Source organism: Vidua macroura, chromosome 3 (assembly GCF_024509145.1).
Source record: "Vidua macroura isolate BioBank_ID:100142 chromosome 3, ASM2450914v1, whole genome shotgun sequence".
Taxonomy (NCBI): Eukaryota; Metazoa; Chordata; class Aves; order Passeriformes; family Viduidae; genus Vidua; species Vidua macroura.
In genome coordinates, this window is record NC_071573.1 from 17,265,301 (window position 1) to 17,286,354 (window position 21,054).

Consider the following 21,054-nt stretch of genomic DNA (forward strand, 5'->3'; position numbering starts at 1 on the left):
GCATAAGGGTTTGTATTGAACAGAAGCATTTCAAATGTTCTGACAGCAGTAACAAAACATTTCAGACCTTCTGTCCCATCTTTTTTCCTTTTCATAGAACAAACCAGTAAAATTGCAAGTAAACATGTCAGAAAGTGTAGATACTGAGTTTCCAATTAATATTAATGGAGAAGAAGTCTAGGTTCTTCAGCAGTGTGGGAAGAATTTATAGTAACCCTGTTTACTGGAGTATGTACTTGCTTTTAAAAGCAAGTTGTGAATTTTTCATAGTTTGGTTCATCAAGCTTAAGCCTTGGGGGTATGAATGCCTGCTGAGGGATGATGCAGTGACAGGTGAGACAAAGGAAATTCTTCCCAATTTTGTCACCGGTGGTTGTTTTTATGTACCTGTTTAAACACAAATATTTGTGGCGAGTGCACTCCTAGTTTTAACCATAACTACCTAGAGATGCTTTAAATGTTGAATCAATCTGAGGTTTTACCATTCATAAATATAATTGGAAAAAAAATGCCATAATTGAATAGCTTGTGGTGTCCCTGATGGGAAAACAGATGCATTTTCAGAGGAGATGGTTTCATTGGAGTGCAGGGCTACACTCCAAGCAATCTATGAACACATAGGATGTGCTGTTCAGCAGGCAGCATGGCCTGTAGGAGACAGCTGTGTTGGTTACATCAGGGAAAACTCAGGGGGTGCTGCCAGGTTCTTTTTTGTCCAAACTGCAATTAATACAGAAAGTCCAGGCTTCTTTATCAAAGCTTTTATAAAGAATACGTGAATATAATCTCCTGCAGGTAGAAGTGACAATAATATCCAAAAATAACTACTATAGGAAAATAAAATTAGGAGCCATCCCCTGAAGCAATTCATTTTCTCAGTTTTAGACATTAACTTTCTAAGCATTTCTTTGTCAGAACAGTTAACACATTAATTTGTATTGATAATGATAATCATTTTCCATCGAATTTATGAATGCATTTCCCATGTTTATTTCTGTATGCCAGAATTTTCTGCTGTTCTTTTAGACAAAATCAGTTTTCACAGATAACCTAAACAAAAACGGTGTTGATCTGTCTATTTAGTAAATGGAATCAACACAGAGAACCTGAGTAGCTTTTCCTACTTACATGTGTATTAGTTATTATGCATAATGCAAACCTTTTAATCCTTGAATTTCCCTGCTGACTTTTGCAAAGGTGTAGCTAATGAAAACCAAAAGTGCTGGTGTTTCCAGTTGGGGGACCCATATGAAGCACATAAAAGGCTGGCTGAGCTCTGACATGCCAAGAGCCTGATGCTTTGGGGTAGCTGAGGGATAGGGCAAAGCAAGGATTGGGAATTCAGCAGTCAGCAGGACAGTGATGGCTCCTCCCAGATTTGGTTAGAGTCTACCAGTGCCAGACAGTAGAACTTGTATGAAAAACCCTCTTGGAGGGAGCAGGGCACCCAGCAACACCAGTCACTGCACCTCTGCTCCCCCAGAATCAGGCTGAAGCAGCTGCATAACTCTATATGCAGCATCCATCTCCTCCACACTCCTATCTCATTAATTCTTACATTCTCTGTAACATCTGCTCTTCTTCTTATTCTCTCTGTAAGAATTCAGGATTTTTTTAGGAGGTATGTGAGGGAAAGCCACTCCTTGACTTACACAGCAACTTGGGACTCTTGGGTGTGTGAGTTAAAATCATGGATGGTATTTCTTACATATGGAACCACATAATCACCTTGAGAAATGCTGAATCTGAGTAAAAAAAGCATTTAGAACTTCATACAAGGAATGTTCGTGTTTTTCTTTTCTGTTAGCTATTCTTTAATGCTTTCACTATGGCAACATTGTGTTCACTGCAAAGTCCTTGTGAGCCCTTGGGATGAGCAGGGAGCTGTACTATGGAGTTGAGTGAACAAGCAGCCATGCGTTACAAAAGTAAACAAACAGTAGTTCTGTTTCCATTGCAACCCCTGGCTGATTGATATTTTTGAGGAAGCTATATTTCAGGGAGATGAGTATTTTTATTTTGCCACATATATTCAAAATAAGTGAACATTAGAAAATAGGTCTGTACTTTAGACAGGGGAAGCACTACTTCCTGTGACTGTGTAATGCTAAAAGCCCAGCAAGGCTCAAAGTATCAATCTGTCTAGGCAATTATAGGGCAAATTTCTAGGCCTTCCCCTCACAGCTGCCAATGGGTTTTCAGTGTGTGAGGAGGGCTTTTGTCTGAGATTTTGTTGGTCCATGCTGCATCATATCAACCCAAACTGTCCTTGGTTTAGTCAATTTTGTTGAATGGAAGGATCGTTTTAATATTCTTAGTTTGTACAGAGAATTATGTAACATGTTTATGTGAAGAGCTTTATCTTCTACCTGTTTGTTTGAAAGTTGATGTATAGCTATTGCTTTTTTATTTACAGTTTACCCTGGGGCAAACATTACATTGAATCTAAAGTGAACTGTGTAGGTAGGGCAGGCCTTTTGTCAGGTGCATAAGTCCAAAGTCTTTCTATATTGGACTGCTTATTGAATGTGGTGTCTGCAATACTAGGTTAGAATAGCACCAAGGAAGTGAGCTCTGTTTGTAATTGTAGTAACATCACAGGAGTGTTACACTGGAGAGTATATTATTCACATGGTCTAGTTGGATGTTACTATTTTTTTTTTTTTTTAATTTAAGATACTGAACCTAAAATTTTACCATTTACAATGCAATCAGAAGTTTTACTTCTTGTTTGTTTCTTAGATATGGAAAAACATGGTGAATTGGAATTTTATTTTTCATATAAAATTTCTGTTTTGGCATGTATCCAGCTCACTTTACTTTTCTTGTTCTGTGTTAGAAATAGGGTTTCAGTAGTAAAATTTTGCAGCAGCATAAAAATTAAGTGCACATAAAATACCTATAGATCATTATTTTCCTTCTTGGTATAACTCATCTGAAGATAAGCATGCAACTACTTGGGAATGTGTTGTACTGTGATTAGAACCACTTGCAAAAATATCAGTCAATAGAGAAAAAATGTAAGAAACTGTTTTCCTTGAGCTTTTAATACTAAGTCAACAGACTGTGATTATTTAGAAGTTAATGTCAAAATATGCTTATGCAGCATAAAACCCCTGGACACTTCATTTTCTGCCTGACACCTGTCACCTTGTCAATATTGCACAATCTGGGAAAAGCAAGAAACATTTTTGGCCTTCAGAGCAGTATTTCTCCAAGAAAACTAATTTGAGTTGCATACCTTGAGGGTAGGTTTAATCATATCTAGGAACATAGTTACTCAGATGTTGTTTATAAAGATTTTGTTTTAACATGCTTTTTTAATTTGTCGATATGCAGTTTGATCAATTCTGTGTCTAAAAGCTCCTGCTTTCATTAAATGTCCTTCCCAGGGTCAGCGTCTTTTTGAAAAACTGCTTGAACTGGCGTCCCGAAATATTGAGATAAAGCTAGTGAGCGATAAACTGCCCGTGGAATCCAAGGTATTAAACGACTTGAAAACAAAGGGTAAGACCAAGGTCTTTATGTCGTTCTGCCATTGACTGCTGCGTGATGCTCCTGTTATTTAAAATGCAGGCTTGGGTGGTGCATAAAATGCACACTAATGCTGTTGCACTATTACCCTGTAATCCCTCAGCTTTCTCTGGTTCACAGATGTCAGAAATCTGAAACTGTTACTGTAGCTGATGTTTGCAGTTCACAAGTGAATAAAAGGCATTGCATTAGAGAGGTGTTTAAATTCCCTGTAGCCATTTAATAGTAGGCAACGTAACTGAGAGTCTGGGCTAATACCTTGTAGGACAAGATACTTTTCCTCTTCTGAGCAATAGCAAAGTAAATTAATAAAACAACATGTGTATGGTACTGATGAGCATGAAGCACTGGAAAATAGACCGTTGCTCAGATTTAACCAGCTGACAAGTTTCTTTGTGATATGTGTATTTCTTTGGTCTCTGCTTTCCTAATTGTTATTCTGAGGCTCAAAAACCCCTATCTGAAGAGGAATTGCACATTGGCACTACATGAATGAACTTGTTTTATGTAAAACTGTGTGGAAAAATAGTAAAGTGAATGTAAGAATTGCTGAAAGAAATAAGTCTCTCTTAGGAGTTCCAGCAATCTCATACACATTTATCCTCTTAGTTATCTATATCTGATAAAAGCATGATTTTAAGGGTAAAATACGCTTTTCAAAGATCAAAAAGAACTTGTATGTTTTGATTGTGATCATTTTTGACAAAGATACCTGTATGGATCACAAAGGAAACTAAAAAATTTAATTAGGCAAAGGAGTTGTTATGTGTAGAAGCACCCTTACATAGCATGACTGTTCCTGGTGAAGAATAAAGGGCACCCTCTTCCCACAAAAATCAATCTATATTTGTTTCAATTCCTTGTAATCTCCTCACTGCACAAGTAAAAGAATGTTACTAATGGAAGTCCTTATCCCTGAGGGAGATTGGCTTTTAATCAAGTTTGACATGTTATTTAAATTTAATAAACTTAAATTCAATTAAAAAATTAATGACTACAGATCCTCATAATTTCATGACACTGCCTATTCCAGGGATTTGATGATTTCTGCCACATAAGCAAAAGAGATATTGATCCTTTGACAACTAGTAAGAATATATAAAATACTTTGTCAGATATATGTGGAGTGTCTTTTTCTGATGTGCTCAAAAAGAAATAGGTATTTTAAAGTCAATGTCAGTGAAATTAAATTTTGAAAAGTTGTTTCTTTTCCTTGTGATTCTAATATCCCAAATTCCTATGAGTCAGAGAATAGGAGAGGTAGGCCTGTACATTCCTATCAATGTACTGGCAACTGATATTTTAAGTATCTTTTGTTAAAAATACCCAATACCAAAAATTATCCTCTTTCAAAAAAAAAAAAAAAGATGAGGGAAATTTTTTAGCTAGAAAAGGAGGAGAAGTGTTTAAAACTTCCTTCTATTTACGTGGAAATTAATCTAACCTGTGATCTTAAAAAAACCCCCAGAACACAGGCTTTTACAATTTTACTAGCTTCAGTTTTCCTTATGCCTTTTCTAGACTTCTGAGACAGGAAATCTTACAGTATTTAAATGAAATTATCAATATATTTGTGCTCTAAGCTACAAAGGATTGGAGAAAGTTGCTAGTAGTTCTTGTGAGTTTTGTTGTCATCATCTTTGAACCCTGAATTTGTATATATCATTGTTTACTATTGGCCTTTCTCAAACAACAATATTACAACTTGTAGATTTTCTCACTATGCTTTTTTTTAATCATTCCATGTTTTGGTCTGCCAATTTCTGCACTGATATTTTTATTAGAATGTCTTGATTATGGCAAGATGATTGCCAGCTCTGTTGCAATTCTTTCACTCATATAGGTTTGTTGTTTGGTTTTTATCTCCATGGAAGTTAGGTAAATATTTCTTTGGTTTTGCATTCCTGAAAAGAAATAAATTAGTTTTAAATTTAGTCAGATTTAGTTGTCTTAACTTTATGTTGAAATGAGCAGACCTTGTATGAGTAGTTTATGGTATGTCCTGTTTGTGTTAACTAGAAGCTAAGTATGAGACTAGCTTAAAAAAACCCAGATACTATTAATCTTTGCTATGCTATCCTGGAAAACCAATCTACTAAAATTATTAATCTTTTCGCTTGTGAGGGGCCACCTGCATCCTCTGAAATCCATCAGAGCAGATCATTGAAAGGAAACTGTGCATTATCACTTGGACTTATATCCATGAAGACAACTAATTATTTTTTTCCTACAGCTGGTCAGATTTGTCTTTAAAATATGCCATGCACCCTTTTTAACAGATACATTCCTCTCTTGGTGAAGAAAACAGTAAATAAATCAGTAGCTCAGCCAAGCTGTGAAGCATCTCAGCATGGAGTATCAGAATATATTTGTCTGAGCAGACCCAAACCCTGACTTGTGTTGTCAGTCTGAATTAGGCAGCAGAGAGACCAAGCACTACTCTGGGGTTCATCACCTGATAAATGACTCTGAGACTCTGATTGATCCTAAGCAGCAAACATGCTTGGCACCCGAGCCATAGTTGTATGGATGGAAAGCACATACACAGCCAGTGGGACTCTGGGAATTTCATGTCTTTCTGAGTCTGCCTTCACCTTGTTAGGTGGGCATAGGTTTGGCTCTTCTTTCCAAGGCAGATTGTATGCACGAGTCAGACTGTCTTCAAGCTGTTTTGCTGAATATGAGAGAGAATTGCTATTGTATGAAGAGAGTGGAAGATTGTTGCCTTTCTTTTCAGCAGACCAAGTTATCAGAACCCCTGGGCTGTGCCCTCATGTGGTGCAAACTGGTTCCTAAGGCCAGGACAAGGCATAATTTGGCTGTTGGCCATGGATGTACCTGTTAATGTATTGCCCAGTAACCATAAGGGACTCTTCTGGTAGCATGCCCTGTCTCCTTTAAGTAGCCTCAAAAAAGTAGAATCCGTTTAAACACATGGGATTGCTTGAAGACCAGTACTTGGTTATCCATGTTTTCATGTAGTTTTGGCTTTTTTGTACAAGGAACCATGGTAGGCTCCCATACTATTGCATCTTAACACAGGTATTGAGAGTATTTCTGCCAGACAGATTATTCCAGCACATCATTCCTTTTTCTAGACAGACATGCGTTGAGTCCCCTTGCCTCTTCTCCCCATTTCGGAAGAACTGTAGAAAGCCATTTTTATAGATCTTTTCCACCACAACAGTGCATCCTACCTAGAGTCCTCTCCACACATCCTTCCTCTGCAGCAGCTGTCCCTATTGATTAATAGAGGAGCAGGTTGAAATACTACTTCAAATGTGGGCTGATGGTGTAGGATAAAGCATATCTTATGTAGTCTGGGGAGCAGAACTGAACTGATGTGGAATAAAATAATGTTAGTAATTCACAGTTGCAATGCTAGTGCAGACATCTGAGCTAGCTGTGAACCTGCAGGTTTGTCATCACTCCAGTAACGTTTTTTCAGCCTTTCTATGCTATCCTGACTTACTTGAGGTAGCTGTAAAGCAGGGGAGCTTCATTACAGGAGTCCAGAGGCTGCAGGGTAGAACATGGGTTGATTCATTGTGCTAACACATACCACACTGTGTCAGCTGTGGTGGCAGGATTCTCTGACTGCTGTGATAATGTACATTTGCCAATAGTTGCTGGACTGTGGGAGTGTTATTTAGTTGCAAAACTAAGCATGGAAAAATGAGGAAATATTAACCCCATAGCATATATTTACAATAAACTTTAATTATACTGTCAGATTCTGTATTTTGCACAGAATACCTGGCTGGTACTTATTGTAATATTACTATATTAATCAGAGGGTTTTCCCTTATATTGAATGAGAATCAATCAAACATCAAACATTTAATGCCTAAGGCAGTTGATGTTCATTCAGGGGATATTATTTCTGCTGGTAATGGCTAGAATCTTTTCTTATCTTCATATTTAATGTATGTCTCTAGGCTTTCTTCATTGCACATCTGCCAGATCCTGCACTGAATGCAGAATGATTAATTTCCTCATAGGCCTGTCTGTGCTGTTTCTCACTGTGGTATCTGAGTGCTCTGCAAATACAGTATTAATGAATTTCTTTTTACACCATCCCTGTTACGTGAGGTTTCTTGCTGTTTCTATCTCTTGGGGACAACCAGTGATTATTAATGGCAAAAACACCAGAAGCCAGATACGAGCATTTGTTTCCTATAGTCACAATTAAAATTTTAAAAAGTATATTAGTAATTTAAAAAAAAAATCATATGTAAGTTTTCCCAGCTCACATTGTCAAAATTATTACTAAACAGACTATAAACTATGATGATATTTTTATAGGACATATGTATATACATACTATGCATATCTGTATATGACTGTCATGTGAAAGGTAGGTCTGTCTTTAGACAAAATTTGGCTTGTTGTGTAAACAAACATGTTCTTCTTTATCCTCTTTGTACTGGGACAGTAGCTTATTAATGCTTGTTTTCATGGTTATTGTTTTAGCCTTTCCTCAGCTGTGGCTCAGTCTACTAGAGTGAAACATTTCTTGTAACCCTCCCCCTCCTTTCACATAATTATGTACCAGTCTTTGTTCATCAGTAACATTTGAATAGCACTGTCTCCAATTAGCAGGTTGTTGTATTATTTCTCACGTGTACAGAATCTAAATCCCTTACTAATTTCTATCTTATTTTAGCTGACAGTGTTCATGCTTTTCAAGACAATGGATTTTCCTTCTTCAATTTGCATTGCTTCCTTTCTTTTCTATTTATTTTTTTCTCCAGTACTCCTTTTTCATGAAGCACTTTTCATATATTTGCAAGGAATATTTTGTCTTTTGTCAGTGGTGGCTGAGGCAGATAAGAAAAGAGGAGTCTGTCCATGTCACAGTGTGATTTTAGGAAAAAATACCCTCTAAGTCAACTAACCACTTTTGTGTATTAGCAGGAAAACCAGAGAATAATAGGAAGTCATTGTCATAGGGCAGGATCCAATCACTAGATCACATGTGCAGCTGTTATTCACTGAGCAGTTCATTCACATTTGCCCTGAATTACAGTCTTTCCTAATCAGATACAAACAAAACAAAGAAACCAAAAAGTTATATTGTTTCTGGGTGACAGATAAATGAGTAGTTAGTAAAGCTCTGGATTTTTTTATGCATTGAGTTATGCCCTTTAGGTTACAAATCCTAATTTAGAGCTGGGATGCTTGTGGGGCATGAGCTTTTACTGTTGGCCACAATCTTGTTTTCTTCTTTCCCTGTCTTCTAATGAAGGGAAGGGAAGATAGATATAAATTTTAACATACCACAGAAGAACTGAAAGGCATTCGTTATGTCATAGAAAAGATGGAGATCGTCTAGGAATAGCAGAACAATTTTTTCTTATTAAATAAATTGAGTTTGGTGCTTTTTTGTACTAGAGCCTTTGTATACTGCAAGCCCTAGGAATGTGAAATTGACCATTCTGAAGAAACTGACTTCTTTTCTGGAAAAGATAAAGCTATAAGACTAAGGGGGAGCATTTCCTGATAAGTTTCTTCAGGCCTAAAACTGTTTGGGCTTTGGGTGACTGAAGTTTTTTGGGAGTTGGTGCTAGGGTAAACCATGATGACATAGATTTATATTAAGCCCAGAATACTTGGTTTCAGTATTATAAAAAAATGTTCAAAATATGGGGGCAGTGATCTGTAAAGAGATTAGACAAGAGTTATCACTGGCAATTTTAAGAATAAAGTAGACAAGCCTCTGTGAGGAATGGCCTCATAGCTCTGGTGCATGGGAAAGGTCTAGATTGATTTCAAAGCTGGGTTTAATCATTCTGTAATGATTTGGAAGGAGAACATAAACTTATGTGCTTAAGGACATTTATTTCAAGATAAGATGGAATATTCTTTCAGTAAGAACAATCACTCACTGGAACAGCCTTCCTCAGGGACATGGTAGAGTCTCCATCACTGGATGTTTGCAAGATGTTACTGGACAGGGTGCTGAATAATCTCATATAGGCTTCCTTTCTCCACAAAAAAACTGGGTCAGATGATCTTCTGAGGGCTCTTGTAACCTGGGATTTTCTGATTCTAATTAAGTCTTTAATTTCCTCTTCACGTGAAGATAATGTAGGAAATCAATGTAAATACTCTGCAAAGATTAAGAAGAAAGTACATTCTGTTCATAGAATGGGAAGCTGGAATCCTGAAGGTGGATTTTGAAGAGATTTCTGCCTGTTCAGATGGCCAGTTCTTGCATAATGTACCATAAGAATAATGTTATCTGATGCCCGTTCCATTGGAGTGTAAAGAGTGCTCTTGACAGTTGATGTTCAGGGGATGGTTTTACATAAGGCATTAAATGGATCTATAGCTCCATTGCTTTCTTCCTGCATTTCCTAGGCTGTGTTCTCCAAGAGTGTGTGTAATGGAAGGATGTTAAGATGGAGGAAGTTCCTGCAGCAATACCAAAACCAGACTATTTTTTCCCTATGATTTGATTTTTCATGAAGAAGTAAGCAGGATTTTTTGAGGGGTGAGACTTACTGAAGAAAGCAAGTAATTTGGGTATGAGTTTCATAGAGTTAAATAAAGATGCATGTGAACAGAGGGCAAAAAATATCTTCCATTCCTTTCAAATCATAAATATTGACATTTTTCTAAAACTCTAAGTCACACTTGAAAATATGAGAGTGTACAAAAGGCAGCTAATGAAAATTCCACTGACAACACCTTTGACATCTGATTTTAAAATTCATTTTTATATTTTGATTTATTATGAATCATGCCTTGTTCAGTTTTTATTATTAATTTAGACAACTTGGGTACCACAAACAAGTAGATGCATGATTTAATTTATCTTTTATTAGTTGCTGTGGGAGAATGTTTCCTGATATTTTCTCAAAAACTTTAAGCTTATGACAAGCAATCTTAAAGCCAGTTACCAGATGGAAGATTTCATAAAGTTCTTTGCCTCTTAGAATGCATAGTAACTTTGACAGAGTTCTATGTAGTGAGAATTACCAAGCTGAATTTCCAAAGCTAGCTGCAGCCCATCTTAAAGGAAAGAAGCAGGTAGTAGTTTTGCATCAGAGATTCAAGCATTCATACCCAACATGCAGAAACTAGGTTTGTTTTTGGAGAAACATCCTTCTGTTTAGGCACTTAAACTGTCTTGCCTCAGTTTATGTTGCACAATGTGCACACATCCACAAACATCTTGATCACGAGGGAATGTTCGGCACTGGTTTTATGCCTAAATCCCATGAGAACTCATATGCAGCGTTTCTTATTTGTTTCAGCTGGGAAGCTGAGTCCTGCAATAAGCCACATCCAACCTTATGAAACATGACTGAAAAGTGAAGGTGGGGACTGTTTTTTTTTACTTCTGTCTCAATAACCAAATGTCTTCAACACAGAACATATGCCTGAGTTGCAGAAGATGATGTTGAAAATCTTGCTCTGTCTGAAAATTTCTAAACTGCCAGTTTTTACCTTTCAGCTGTCTGCCTTACCAGGCACCTGACAGAAAGCAAATCACTTAAGCTAGTGTTGAACATCTCAAATGTCTTAAAACTGAGCTTGCAATCACAAAGATTTGGGAAAAGCAGAAGGTATTTTGTAGTGGTGCTCCCTTGGTCCTTCCTATTTGAGTTTTAACAGTTTGCAGAAAATCTTTTAATCTGTTTGCATTTAAAGATGGCTGTAGTAGTCACACATTCATTTGGGGTAGAAGAAACCTGGCTTCCAGTCCCTACTCTGCTTCTGCTCCTTCTATTGCCTCCAGATACATTTTGAAAGAAATGTCTTACCCTTAATAGTAACAGAATTGATTTAAGGTTCTGATTGTAGGACAGAATTTTAAAACTTCATTGGAGAACCCATCCTTTTGTGCAATTCCAAATGAGGAACTGGCATAAACAACATATTTTCCATTAGCATTGCCTGCTGCCTAGTTTGGATGTCTTTTAGCTCAAAAAATACAATAAACTAGTGATAATCCAGTTTTTATTATAGATTCTACAGGAAACTAAATGCTTAATCTGGGAATTAAACTTCCCCTAAATATACAAATATCCTCATTTTAGGCACCATAATAGTTCATAATGTGAACAGCTTACTTTTTCTTTTGAGCCTGAAGCACACTAACTTTAAAAATATTTAGGCATAGCCTGACTTACAGAATTCTCTAGCAGGAGAGATTTAGCAGTATGAGGCTATCACATCCACAGCCAATAGAGGGAGAAAAAAAAAAACCAAAGTTCACAATAATTTAAATTTTGAAGGCAGCCAGGGCCTTGGATTGTACTTGCTTGTTTTGCAAAGAGGAAGGGGAAAAAGTTCACTTAAGCCAAAATTTCTATCTTTTAGAGCCAGATATGTAAGAATAAATTCTGATTCTAAGCTCTACAGCTTCTGTGTCTGTAGACTTAGAAATGTGTACCTTTGCTGAGAGAAATGGCTGTGCACCCAAAGACAGTACCCTCTCATTGGTAACGTGTACTTTGGCATTATAAAATACCAGTTGTGCTCTCCAGTTTCAAAGGTGCATAGGTAAATAATAACACATTCATTTAATTAATTTTCTTCATTAATCAAGGACAGATGTACTGTGAGGTGTATTTTTTAGGGACAGATGTACTGTGAGGCATATTTAAGATATTTGGTGCTCAGTAGAAACAATACCATAATTCTTCTGCTTTGAAATTTCTAATGGAAAAGGTCTTTCATGGTAGCTTGGTCAGTATTTTAGTACATCATTTCAGTTTGCAAATATTGCACTCAAGTATGGTACTAAGGCGTGTGTATTCATGGATTTGGCAGCAGTGGGCACTTTTGTATTTAATAAGCTCCAGCACAACTATGAACATTTGTAATCCAGCTATCTTGTGAACAGCCAAAGTGCTCTTGTCAGGTAGGACCTAGTAAGGTTCAACATAGGAGCTTGGGCCGCAGGGATCATCTTCAAATCTTGTTTGGTGGTTTACATGCTGGAATGGATTCTTTCCGTATGGCACTAGCTGTTTTGAATTGCTGACGCTTTTTAGCACAGAGGAACCAATAACGGATGGCATTAGCAGAAATTAGTTGTGACATTTTTAAAACATATGGATAGCGTGCAAGTTCCTACCTACAGCTACTGAAAGAGTTGGTAAGAGCTGCCAGGGCCATCTGAGCTCAGAAATCATTCATTAGGTAGCTGTGCTTCCTTTGCAGAAACTTTGGCATCTCATGCTTTCTCTTGTATGCAAAAACACTAACGTTCTCTCATCCTGTAAAGACATGAAAGGCTAATGGTTCTAAAAGGGGTCCAAGGAAAACAATTTAATTTCTTTCAATTTTGCTTTGTCCATTCATGTGATTTTCACATACTTAATATTCACTGGAAGCCTGACAGTTTTCTTAGAACTGTACCTTGGTCAGTCAAAGTAGTGCTGCTGGTATGATTTGGTATATTTTTGATTGCTACTGTTTTGCAAGCAGGCTCCAGCCTTCTCAGCAGGGCTGAATGTTTTGTCTCTCACCTTGTTCAAGTTTTGTATGTCATCTAAACTGAAGTGTAACTTCAAACCTGGGCAGCTCTGAGAAGACCATCACCTGAAGTGACATGACACAGACACTTGTATTACGTTGTTTTAGCTCCTTCACTGCTAGCTCAATTTCTGCTTCAAACCTGATTAAATACTGTGCGCTCAAAGTTATATAAGAAGCATTAACAAATGCCCAAACCCAACTGGCACTCTGACCAGCACCGCTTGGTTTTCATTTGATGAACACTTTGGAAAGGCTACTCAGCTTAGGTGGTTGTGTACAGCACAACTGTAGCATAAAATAAACCCATGCAACCAAATCTTGCTGGTTTATCCAACATTAGTTACCAAGCATGATTTTTGTAACAAGGATTTGCCACTACACTATTGATCTTTCTGATAATCTTCTATAGCAGTTTTCAAATTAACCTTTGTTTCTGCAGCACTTTGGTGTGTTATGAATTTTTACACAGCCTAATGGTTGGAAAGGAAATTACATTATGATCCTTTTGAAGTGATTCAACCGGACACTAAGTTCTCAAAGTGCTATCTCTGTGTTACTCTCCATCTTTTCTGTCTCTTCCTGAATGTCCTTATAGAGCAATTATCTCTAATGTTTATCCTTGAGAACAGAGTGATTTCAGCCCCTTTCCCATCCTTTGGACAAAATATTAACTTTTACAGTGTGTTAGTATTAGTACTTATGTAGTACAGAAGTTGACAGTCATTTCAGTGACTCAAAGCAAAACAGATGTCTGCTCTTGAAGCTTTTAATCTCAGTAGTCTTGTTAGCATTAAAGTGATGGACAAAAGTGCCAGCAGTTATAGGACTACACAATAACTATACTAAGCTTCAAAATCACTACAAAAGAACAGTGTGATGATTGCAATGGGAAGCTTTCAAAAATAACAGTTCCTAAGCAAAGGACCACAGAGTTGCTGTTCTCAGCCATAAGACTGACAAGGATTGTAACCAAGTCCATTATTTGATATTGGAAATTGAAGTGCCTGTGCTGTCTTCTGATCTTGCTTTCATAGAGATCCCAGTAGTCAACTGCAAGCAGTCCAGTTCCACAGCCCCTGTCCCGTACACTACTGCCAACTGAACTGGTCCATCTCTGTCTCTTATTGTCCTCAAGCTAATTCTGTCTGTCCTGTGTGGTCTGGAGTAGAAAAAGAAGTCCTACAGACCTGGTTATCCACGAGTTCAAAATGTCACAGGGGAGTAATATACCTATATTCCTGTCCTTCACAGGCAGTTGATGATATTTACACTAGAGATATTAAACAATATTTGTGGTCTAGTCCCTCTGTGGTGCTAAAATCCTCTTTGATTTCAGTGTGCAGTTACTTTTATTGACTGTATATTGTGTGTGTCCTTCACCCAGATAATAAGATAAAATCTGTGGAGTTGTGAATTTTGTTTTGCTTTCTACATTTCAAGTAGGCTGTTTGGAAGAAAGTCAATCCATGTTAAAAATCTGCTAACTGAAAAGCTATTGATCTGTATCCCCTAGGTATTTCCTCAAATCAATGCATTTTTTTACATTGATACACCCTGTACACCTTTCGGTTTTTTTCAGTCCACTGTCTGGATTTTTCTGATTTTGACATCAGGGCACATCCATTTTTCTCTTTAAAATGCCTCCATTTAAATGAATGAAGTATCTGAGTGACCAAGCCAGAATAATGAAGCCCTCAAAAATGCATCTGACAGACTAGTTAGAACAATAGTAAATCAAGTGTGAGACTCTTCAGTCTGCTACAGCAGAGCTGCGGTGTCTACTGTACGTGCTTACTTTGATAAAAGAAGAGGCTGTAAAAGTGCTTTGTTCTTTCAAGAACCTTAGATTCATGGTAATAAAAAGCTCAGTTTCAGTTGATATTTGGACTAAGAAAGCAAGAAGAAATTCCCAGAGTCCTAAATTGCAACAACTGTCAGAAATCTATGTTAATTTTGGGGGTGTATATAGTGAGTTAAGACCTGTAGAAGTCCTAGCACATGTAAATAAAATAAAATTAGGACCAATCTGAGTATCCCAAAGCCATGGTTAGCCTTAGAACTCTTAAGAAAATGTATTTTTTCCTTTACACAAATTTATTTGTAAAGTCTTGAAGAATATATCATACTGCTTATGTAGCTATAAAATAAAATATGTTCTTCAAGTAACTGGAGGGAGAGGGACTGAATGAATAACTGGATGAATATATAAGATAAATTAAACAATATAAGAGTAGGCAAGGGCAAGAGTGAAATTATGAACTGAGTATGAAATGGAAAAGAGCGAAAGAGAGGGAGGATGAATGATGTTGGGGGAAAGTAGTGGGGAAAATTAAATATGAGGGAGGAATGAACCAGATAAAACCAAAGGTCAGAAACTGAAAGCTGGGTAATTACTTTAGGAAAAGATCAGAACATAATGTTGTCAAAAGGTGAAGCATGTTATTGGTGGACTTGTGACAACATGGAGAGAAAAATAATTGCCATTGAGATAGGAATGACCTGAAAAAATGTAGAAAAGTCAAAGGCTGACTCAGCAAGATAACAAGATAGAATCAAAGGAAGGAGGTGGGGAAAATTGCTTAGAGGCAAGGGAGAAGTAGTGAAAGGCAATGTCTGTGCCACTGGCAGACCCAGGTTACTTCTGGCTCTGCCTCTGCTTTTCTTGTATGGCCACAGCCAGGTCAGCTGGTGCTCTTGGCTTTTGGTAGCCTGGAGATAATACTCTATTACCTCAGAGGCTACTCAGAGAATCATCTAATGAAAGTTCAGGAAAAAAAAATAGATTCTGTTATGAAGGTATTATAAAAATTAAAAGCAGTAGCCACCCAAGGAGGCAAACTCTGCCCTCAACTCTTTGCCTGCCCTGCAGTATCTCACAGTCAAGAACTGAGATTTATTCCTCCTTCAGGAGAAGGAAACTGACAGAACCCAAAGCAGAACTCCAGATGTCTGAGGAGCACATTTTGAGAATAATGCACAAGTGCTGTTACTGCTAGTCAGCATATTTAGAAGAGACTTTTGCCAATACTGATGATTTTAGAATCTATAAATATCAGAATGAGATCATGTTGCTAAGTTAAAAAGAGAGATAGGGATAAATAGTCACTGCATTTTTCTTGGTAGAGATTTAGCCTTGTTCATTCATAAAAGGTTGTGATCCTAATTCCTCATGCATTAGGATGAAAAAATGTCACTGAATTCTTGGATGTTTCATCCAAGAAGTATATAAATAAATATAGTGGTTCATAATGCTAATCCAAGTAAAGAAAAGTCTTCACAAGGAAGTGGGATAAGCAGTGTGCAAGTTTACTAATCTCTCTATTATATTTAAAATGGCTTTCTTTTATCGTAAAAACATGTGCAATTATACTTAGGCAAAGAAAGAAAGCCACAATCCAGCATTAATAGTGCTTTTACTGATTGTATTATAGTCTTCCTTTAAGTGGTAATATGCTTTGTCGCCTGAATCAACTGAGTAAGAAAATTACTTTTCCCAATCTCCAAAGCAATCACTTTTGTAGCTTTGTCTAGTAAATGAGCAGTCTGCTCTCCAATAATGAAGGGCAAAAAAAAATATGTGGAATATTTTTTTTAATATTCTAGCAAACTTTGTTTTGTATGAGTTCTCTTACAGACTCTACTGAATCATCAGGCTCTCAGAAAAGATTACTAAGAAAATGCTATTTAAAGGAATGCTGAGTTCTGCTAAGGGGAAAGAATTGAACTGATCATCAATGCTCTCATTATTCAAAATTTTGTTCAAAAATTTCAATGACTTGATATGAAATACTTCAAATAGCTCAAAAATAAGTAAAAATTGATTTTAAAATACTGATACCAGAGCCAAGGCAGTAAAAAATGAGGGTTTTCTTAGCTTAGCTACATCAGGCAGCAACACTTGTTAAAAGAGGCAGAAATGTTTGCTACTTTTGATAAAATTACTAGAAGGAAACGAAAAGCTGTTTGGAGCTTTTAAAATTACACTAAATTCTTGTGCACAGACTCAGTTTCATTTTTCTAAAGACAGACTAAAATGGGAGCCCTAAACTTTGGCCCAAACAATAAGAGATTTTTTAGCAAATACAGTACAGAAATCTCTGGTTTCGGAGGCCACGTGTAGGTTGGAAAGTGTAAAGTTGAGCATGTACTTTCCTGTCTTGTTCTATGTAGTGAGCTATATTTTACTTAACTGAGAAATCAGTGTTTTGATTACTTGGGCTACCAACAAAGGCCAACATTTGGCTTTTTCAAAGCCAGTGTAAGGATATATTTAGATAAATGTTACTTTGGGAACTAACTAGCTCCCAAGATGCCATTGAAGTTAAATCAGCAATTGCAAGAAATTAATTCTGACTTTTCCTTTGTTCTCAAAAATCTGCCATCCTGTATCCAGTCAGCAAATTCAGCACACATGAGGGGTCTTTTCTTGATTTTCTGTGTAACTGTGGGCCTCTGTGTAAGCACGTGGGTAATTCCAACCCAAGCAAATGCTAGAGTTGCCTTCTTATCTGCTTTGCACAAGACAAATGATTATGCAAGATAAAAGGCAAACAAATTCTGGAGCTTGCCACCTGAAATTACTGAGGCCTGATTTTGAGAGGAACAGAGGCTGAGACTGTGGGTGTACCCTTTAAATGGCAGCACTGCCATAAGCAGTTCCTTCATCTTGTTGCGCTCAGCCACAGCTGCTCATTCCCACACTTGCTCTGTGCCTTCAGCTGTGTTTGAAAAAAATTGTTTACTGCAATGTGGTGAGCTGGACTAGTGAATTGTTCTACATTTGAAATAACTTTCTTATTTTTATTTATGTTTAACCTGGATCCATTTTCTGATCCAACTCATTCCCTGAAAAAGCTAGTTTGGCACAGCTGAGGAGGCAGAGGAGGAATGGAGAAGGATTGCTGAAGATGAGATCTGTTCGTGCTACTGTTTTGGGGTGGAATTGGTGTTGGTTTTTTGTGTTTGGGGTTTTTTTCCCTTTTTGAAACATGCCAGTTGTAATTCTGTAATACTTTGATTTCAGTTACAGAGCTGGGTTTTGTAATGCCCATTTGTCACATTCTCTACTCTTGGCTTCCACAGCTGCGTGGCTAGAGCAGTTTCTGGAGCTGTACCACCTCACAGAAATTATTTCAACCCACTGATTTAGTAAAAAACAAAGCAAAAAAAACAATGATGAGTGTAGAGGATATTTGCTTCCCTGATCATCCAGGGCAGAGCCCATCACCATGGTGCAGTCTGCTGGGGAGGGAAGGGAGCCAGGAAGAAGCTGGCACAGGGCCTGGAGAGGGGGCTGGGAAGTCAGACAGCAGCGATGGAGACCTCTCTTCTCACATCCTCAGCTCCACAGGGAGATCCTTGACTGCAGCCTGTCTGCTTAGGAGAGCTCTCTTGTAGCAGCCTTTCTTCCAAGCTCCAGCCAGACAGGGACACGTGAGCTGGCAGGGGAGCGTGCCAGTGGAGATGAACGGCAGCAGCACACAGGAGGCAGAGTGACTGTGTGTTGTCCCTGAACCACCCACGCCACAGCCCCAAGCATGTGAGCCCATCCATTGCAATTCCAGTGAGTGCTGCAGGCACCTGTGTCTTTCCAGAGAGAGACCAGAGGGGCTCGCGGAGCTTTGGTCACAGATTCCTCTCCTGGGCTTTGATTTCCTGAAAATTATCTTTGTGTCAGTGACCTCAGATGCTGTAAAACAAGACAATAAGCATTACAGTAAATTTTTGTGAAAAATACCTACATCAAAAACAGCCCAGTTTTCCTAAAGGCAATGCACACAGCTTATGGCTGAGTGTACATTGGGAGTAAGTGTTTCTCATGCAGGTAGGTTTGAGTCTAAGACGGGCCAAGATGGCATGAATGTAAATATTATTGCAAAAGCTTTCTGGAGATTACTTGGACTTGTGCTAGAATGCAATTTCTGTGATTAATTATGATTTCATTTTTTGCATGTGTGACAGTTGAATATAGAGCTGCTAGAGAAAAGACAGCAAGGTTTTGATTCTAGGCTGCTTCTTTTTTAAATTACTGTGTCTTTAGACTGATGAATAGCACATAATCCTAGAGTGACAGGATTCAGTCCTGGTAGTTTTTAAAAAGGACAGGGGCATGTGTGTTAGAGAGAGAGTAGCAGAGGGCAATGTAAACAATACAGCTGATTCAAAGTTAAGGTATTACCACGAGAGATTTCCCTAAAAGTCCTTGAGTGTTCTCTCTTTAAAATAAATCTGAATCATTAATCTTTCTGTGCCAAGCAAACTTCTAAATTGCATTTCAAATACGATATTCCATAAAGAACACAGAAATAGTAAATAGTCTAGTTTGTCTTTTAATCATTCAGAGACTTAGTAAAAATAACTTCATTTTCAAGCTATGCATTCTTCTGCTTTCGTACTTGTCCTCTTCTGAGTGGTGGCAGGTCACACTAACAGGGCTTCTAATGGGAAGAAGCCCATACTTTTTGCAATCGGTTGAGAAAAAGCTTGAAAATTCATAGGGAGGTGATCCTCCACCTGGGTCACTTGTGTCTACCCCAAATGAGACAGCTACTCCACCACGTGTGACCATTTGTATTGAAAACTCTGAATTTTTGTCTCAGTAGAATAAAAATTATGTTTATTCATGGGTGTGCTTTGTGCTAAAGGTTATTTTCAAAAGCAAATAAATGAAGTTAAAGCATATATTGCAAAATGTAGAGAAAGAGACATTTGTATCTATACAGACTTCCCAGATAACTCTGGCTCTCCTTTTACTCCTAAAGTTCTCCCCCTTATTTTTATTTCTCTCTGATTTTAGAAACACTATAGTTAAAGTAAGAAAGTTGTGAAGACAGAAGACCAATTTTAGGTATAGTACAAGCAAATGCAGCTTCTGTTTCTTGGGCGTTATGTTTGCTAACTCCAGAGTGAGTTTAGCCTGTAACTGGTACTGCTGAAAACTGTGGCAAGTAGAATTTGCATGTTTGCTTTCAAGGCAGCTGTGATAATAGCAGCCTAAATAGTTGCTCTTTCTGGGTCTTCCTTACAAAAATTATTTACTACATCCCCAGTAAGGGGACATGGCATAATGATGTTGCTTCAGTACAAGGACAATATCCTAAGCTGCTCACAGGTGTTGGATCCAAAGCCTCAAGAAAGTGAAGGCTTCCGAAGAAGATGCACCTTCTCTAGAGTGTTGCATAAACTTGATGTGGAGGTTAAGTGGCAGCCCTGTGAGTCATGACCTCCTGCAGTCTCTCCTACTAAGAAGAATCTCCCAGTTTGTGTAGCTGGCTGGTGACCTTGCTTGAGCAGCAGTAAAATCCACAGCTACAACACAGCTGTGCCAGGAATGTGTCTGACACAGGTTTTCATGACAGCATGTATGTGATGAGCTCTCAATCAAAGGGTCCTGCTTAGAGTTTAGTGCTTTGCCTCAAATACGTAAATAATGTCCTAGCTTTTGGTTCATAGAATCATTAAATGGCTTGGGTAGAAAGGGACCTTAAAGATCCACTAGTTCCAGCCCCCCTGCCATGGGCAGGGAGAGCTTTCAGTAGACCAGGTTGCTTAGAGCCCCATCCAAACTGGCCTTGAACACTTCCAGGGACAGCACATCCACAACTTCTCTGGGCAGCCTGTTCCACTGCCTCACCACCCTCACAGTAAGGAGTTTCCTCCTAATATCTAATTTAAACTTACTCTCTTTCAGCTTGAATTCATTCCCCTTTGTCCTTCCCTCTTTCCAGCCTGCCCTTGGAAAAAGTCTACCTCCTTCCTTCTTTTAGGCTCCCTTCACGCATTGGAAGGCCAAAGTTAGGTCACCATAAAGCGTTGTCTCAAGGTTGAATAATCCCAATTCCCTTCAAATTCCTATTCTTGAAGTCAAGCTTGCCCTGTATCTTTCAGACATTGTTAGTGAAGTATCTAAGAGGAGGCAGCTAGACCAAACAGGATGTTGCAAGGCTAGAAATTGTAAATGGCATTTGCTTGGCTGTTGTAAAATGCAGGCGAACCCAATGGGAAGAATGACGATGTCCGACTCCA

The 21,054-nt window shown here is 38.0% G+C and overlaps 1 protein-coding gene across 2 annotated transcripts in view; it reads left to right on the top strand.

Moving 5' to 3' along the window:
- Window positions 1-21,054, top strand: part of PLD5 (phospholipase D family member 5) — a 165,321-nt gene that overhangs the window by 110,051 nt on the left and 34,216 nt on the right. For both annotated transcript variants that reach the window (XR_008436271.1, XM_053973550.1), the window contains exon 4: window positions 3,393-3,507. Coding sequence is in view for 1 of the 2 variants with exons in the window: in XM_053973550.1 (XP_053829525.1) it covers window positions 3,393-3,507 (115 nt within the window). In the remaining variant the exon portion in view is untranslated. The remainder of the gene's footprint in view (window positions 1-3,392; window positions 3,508-21,054) is intronic.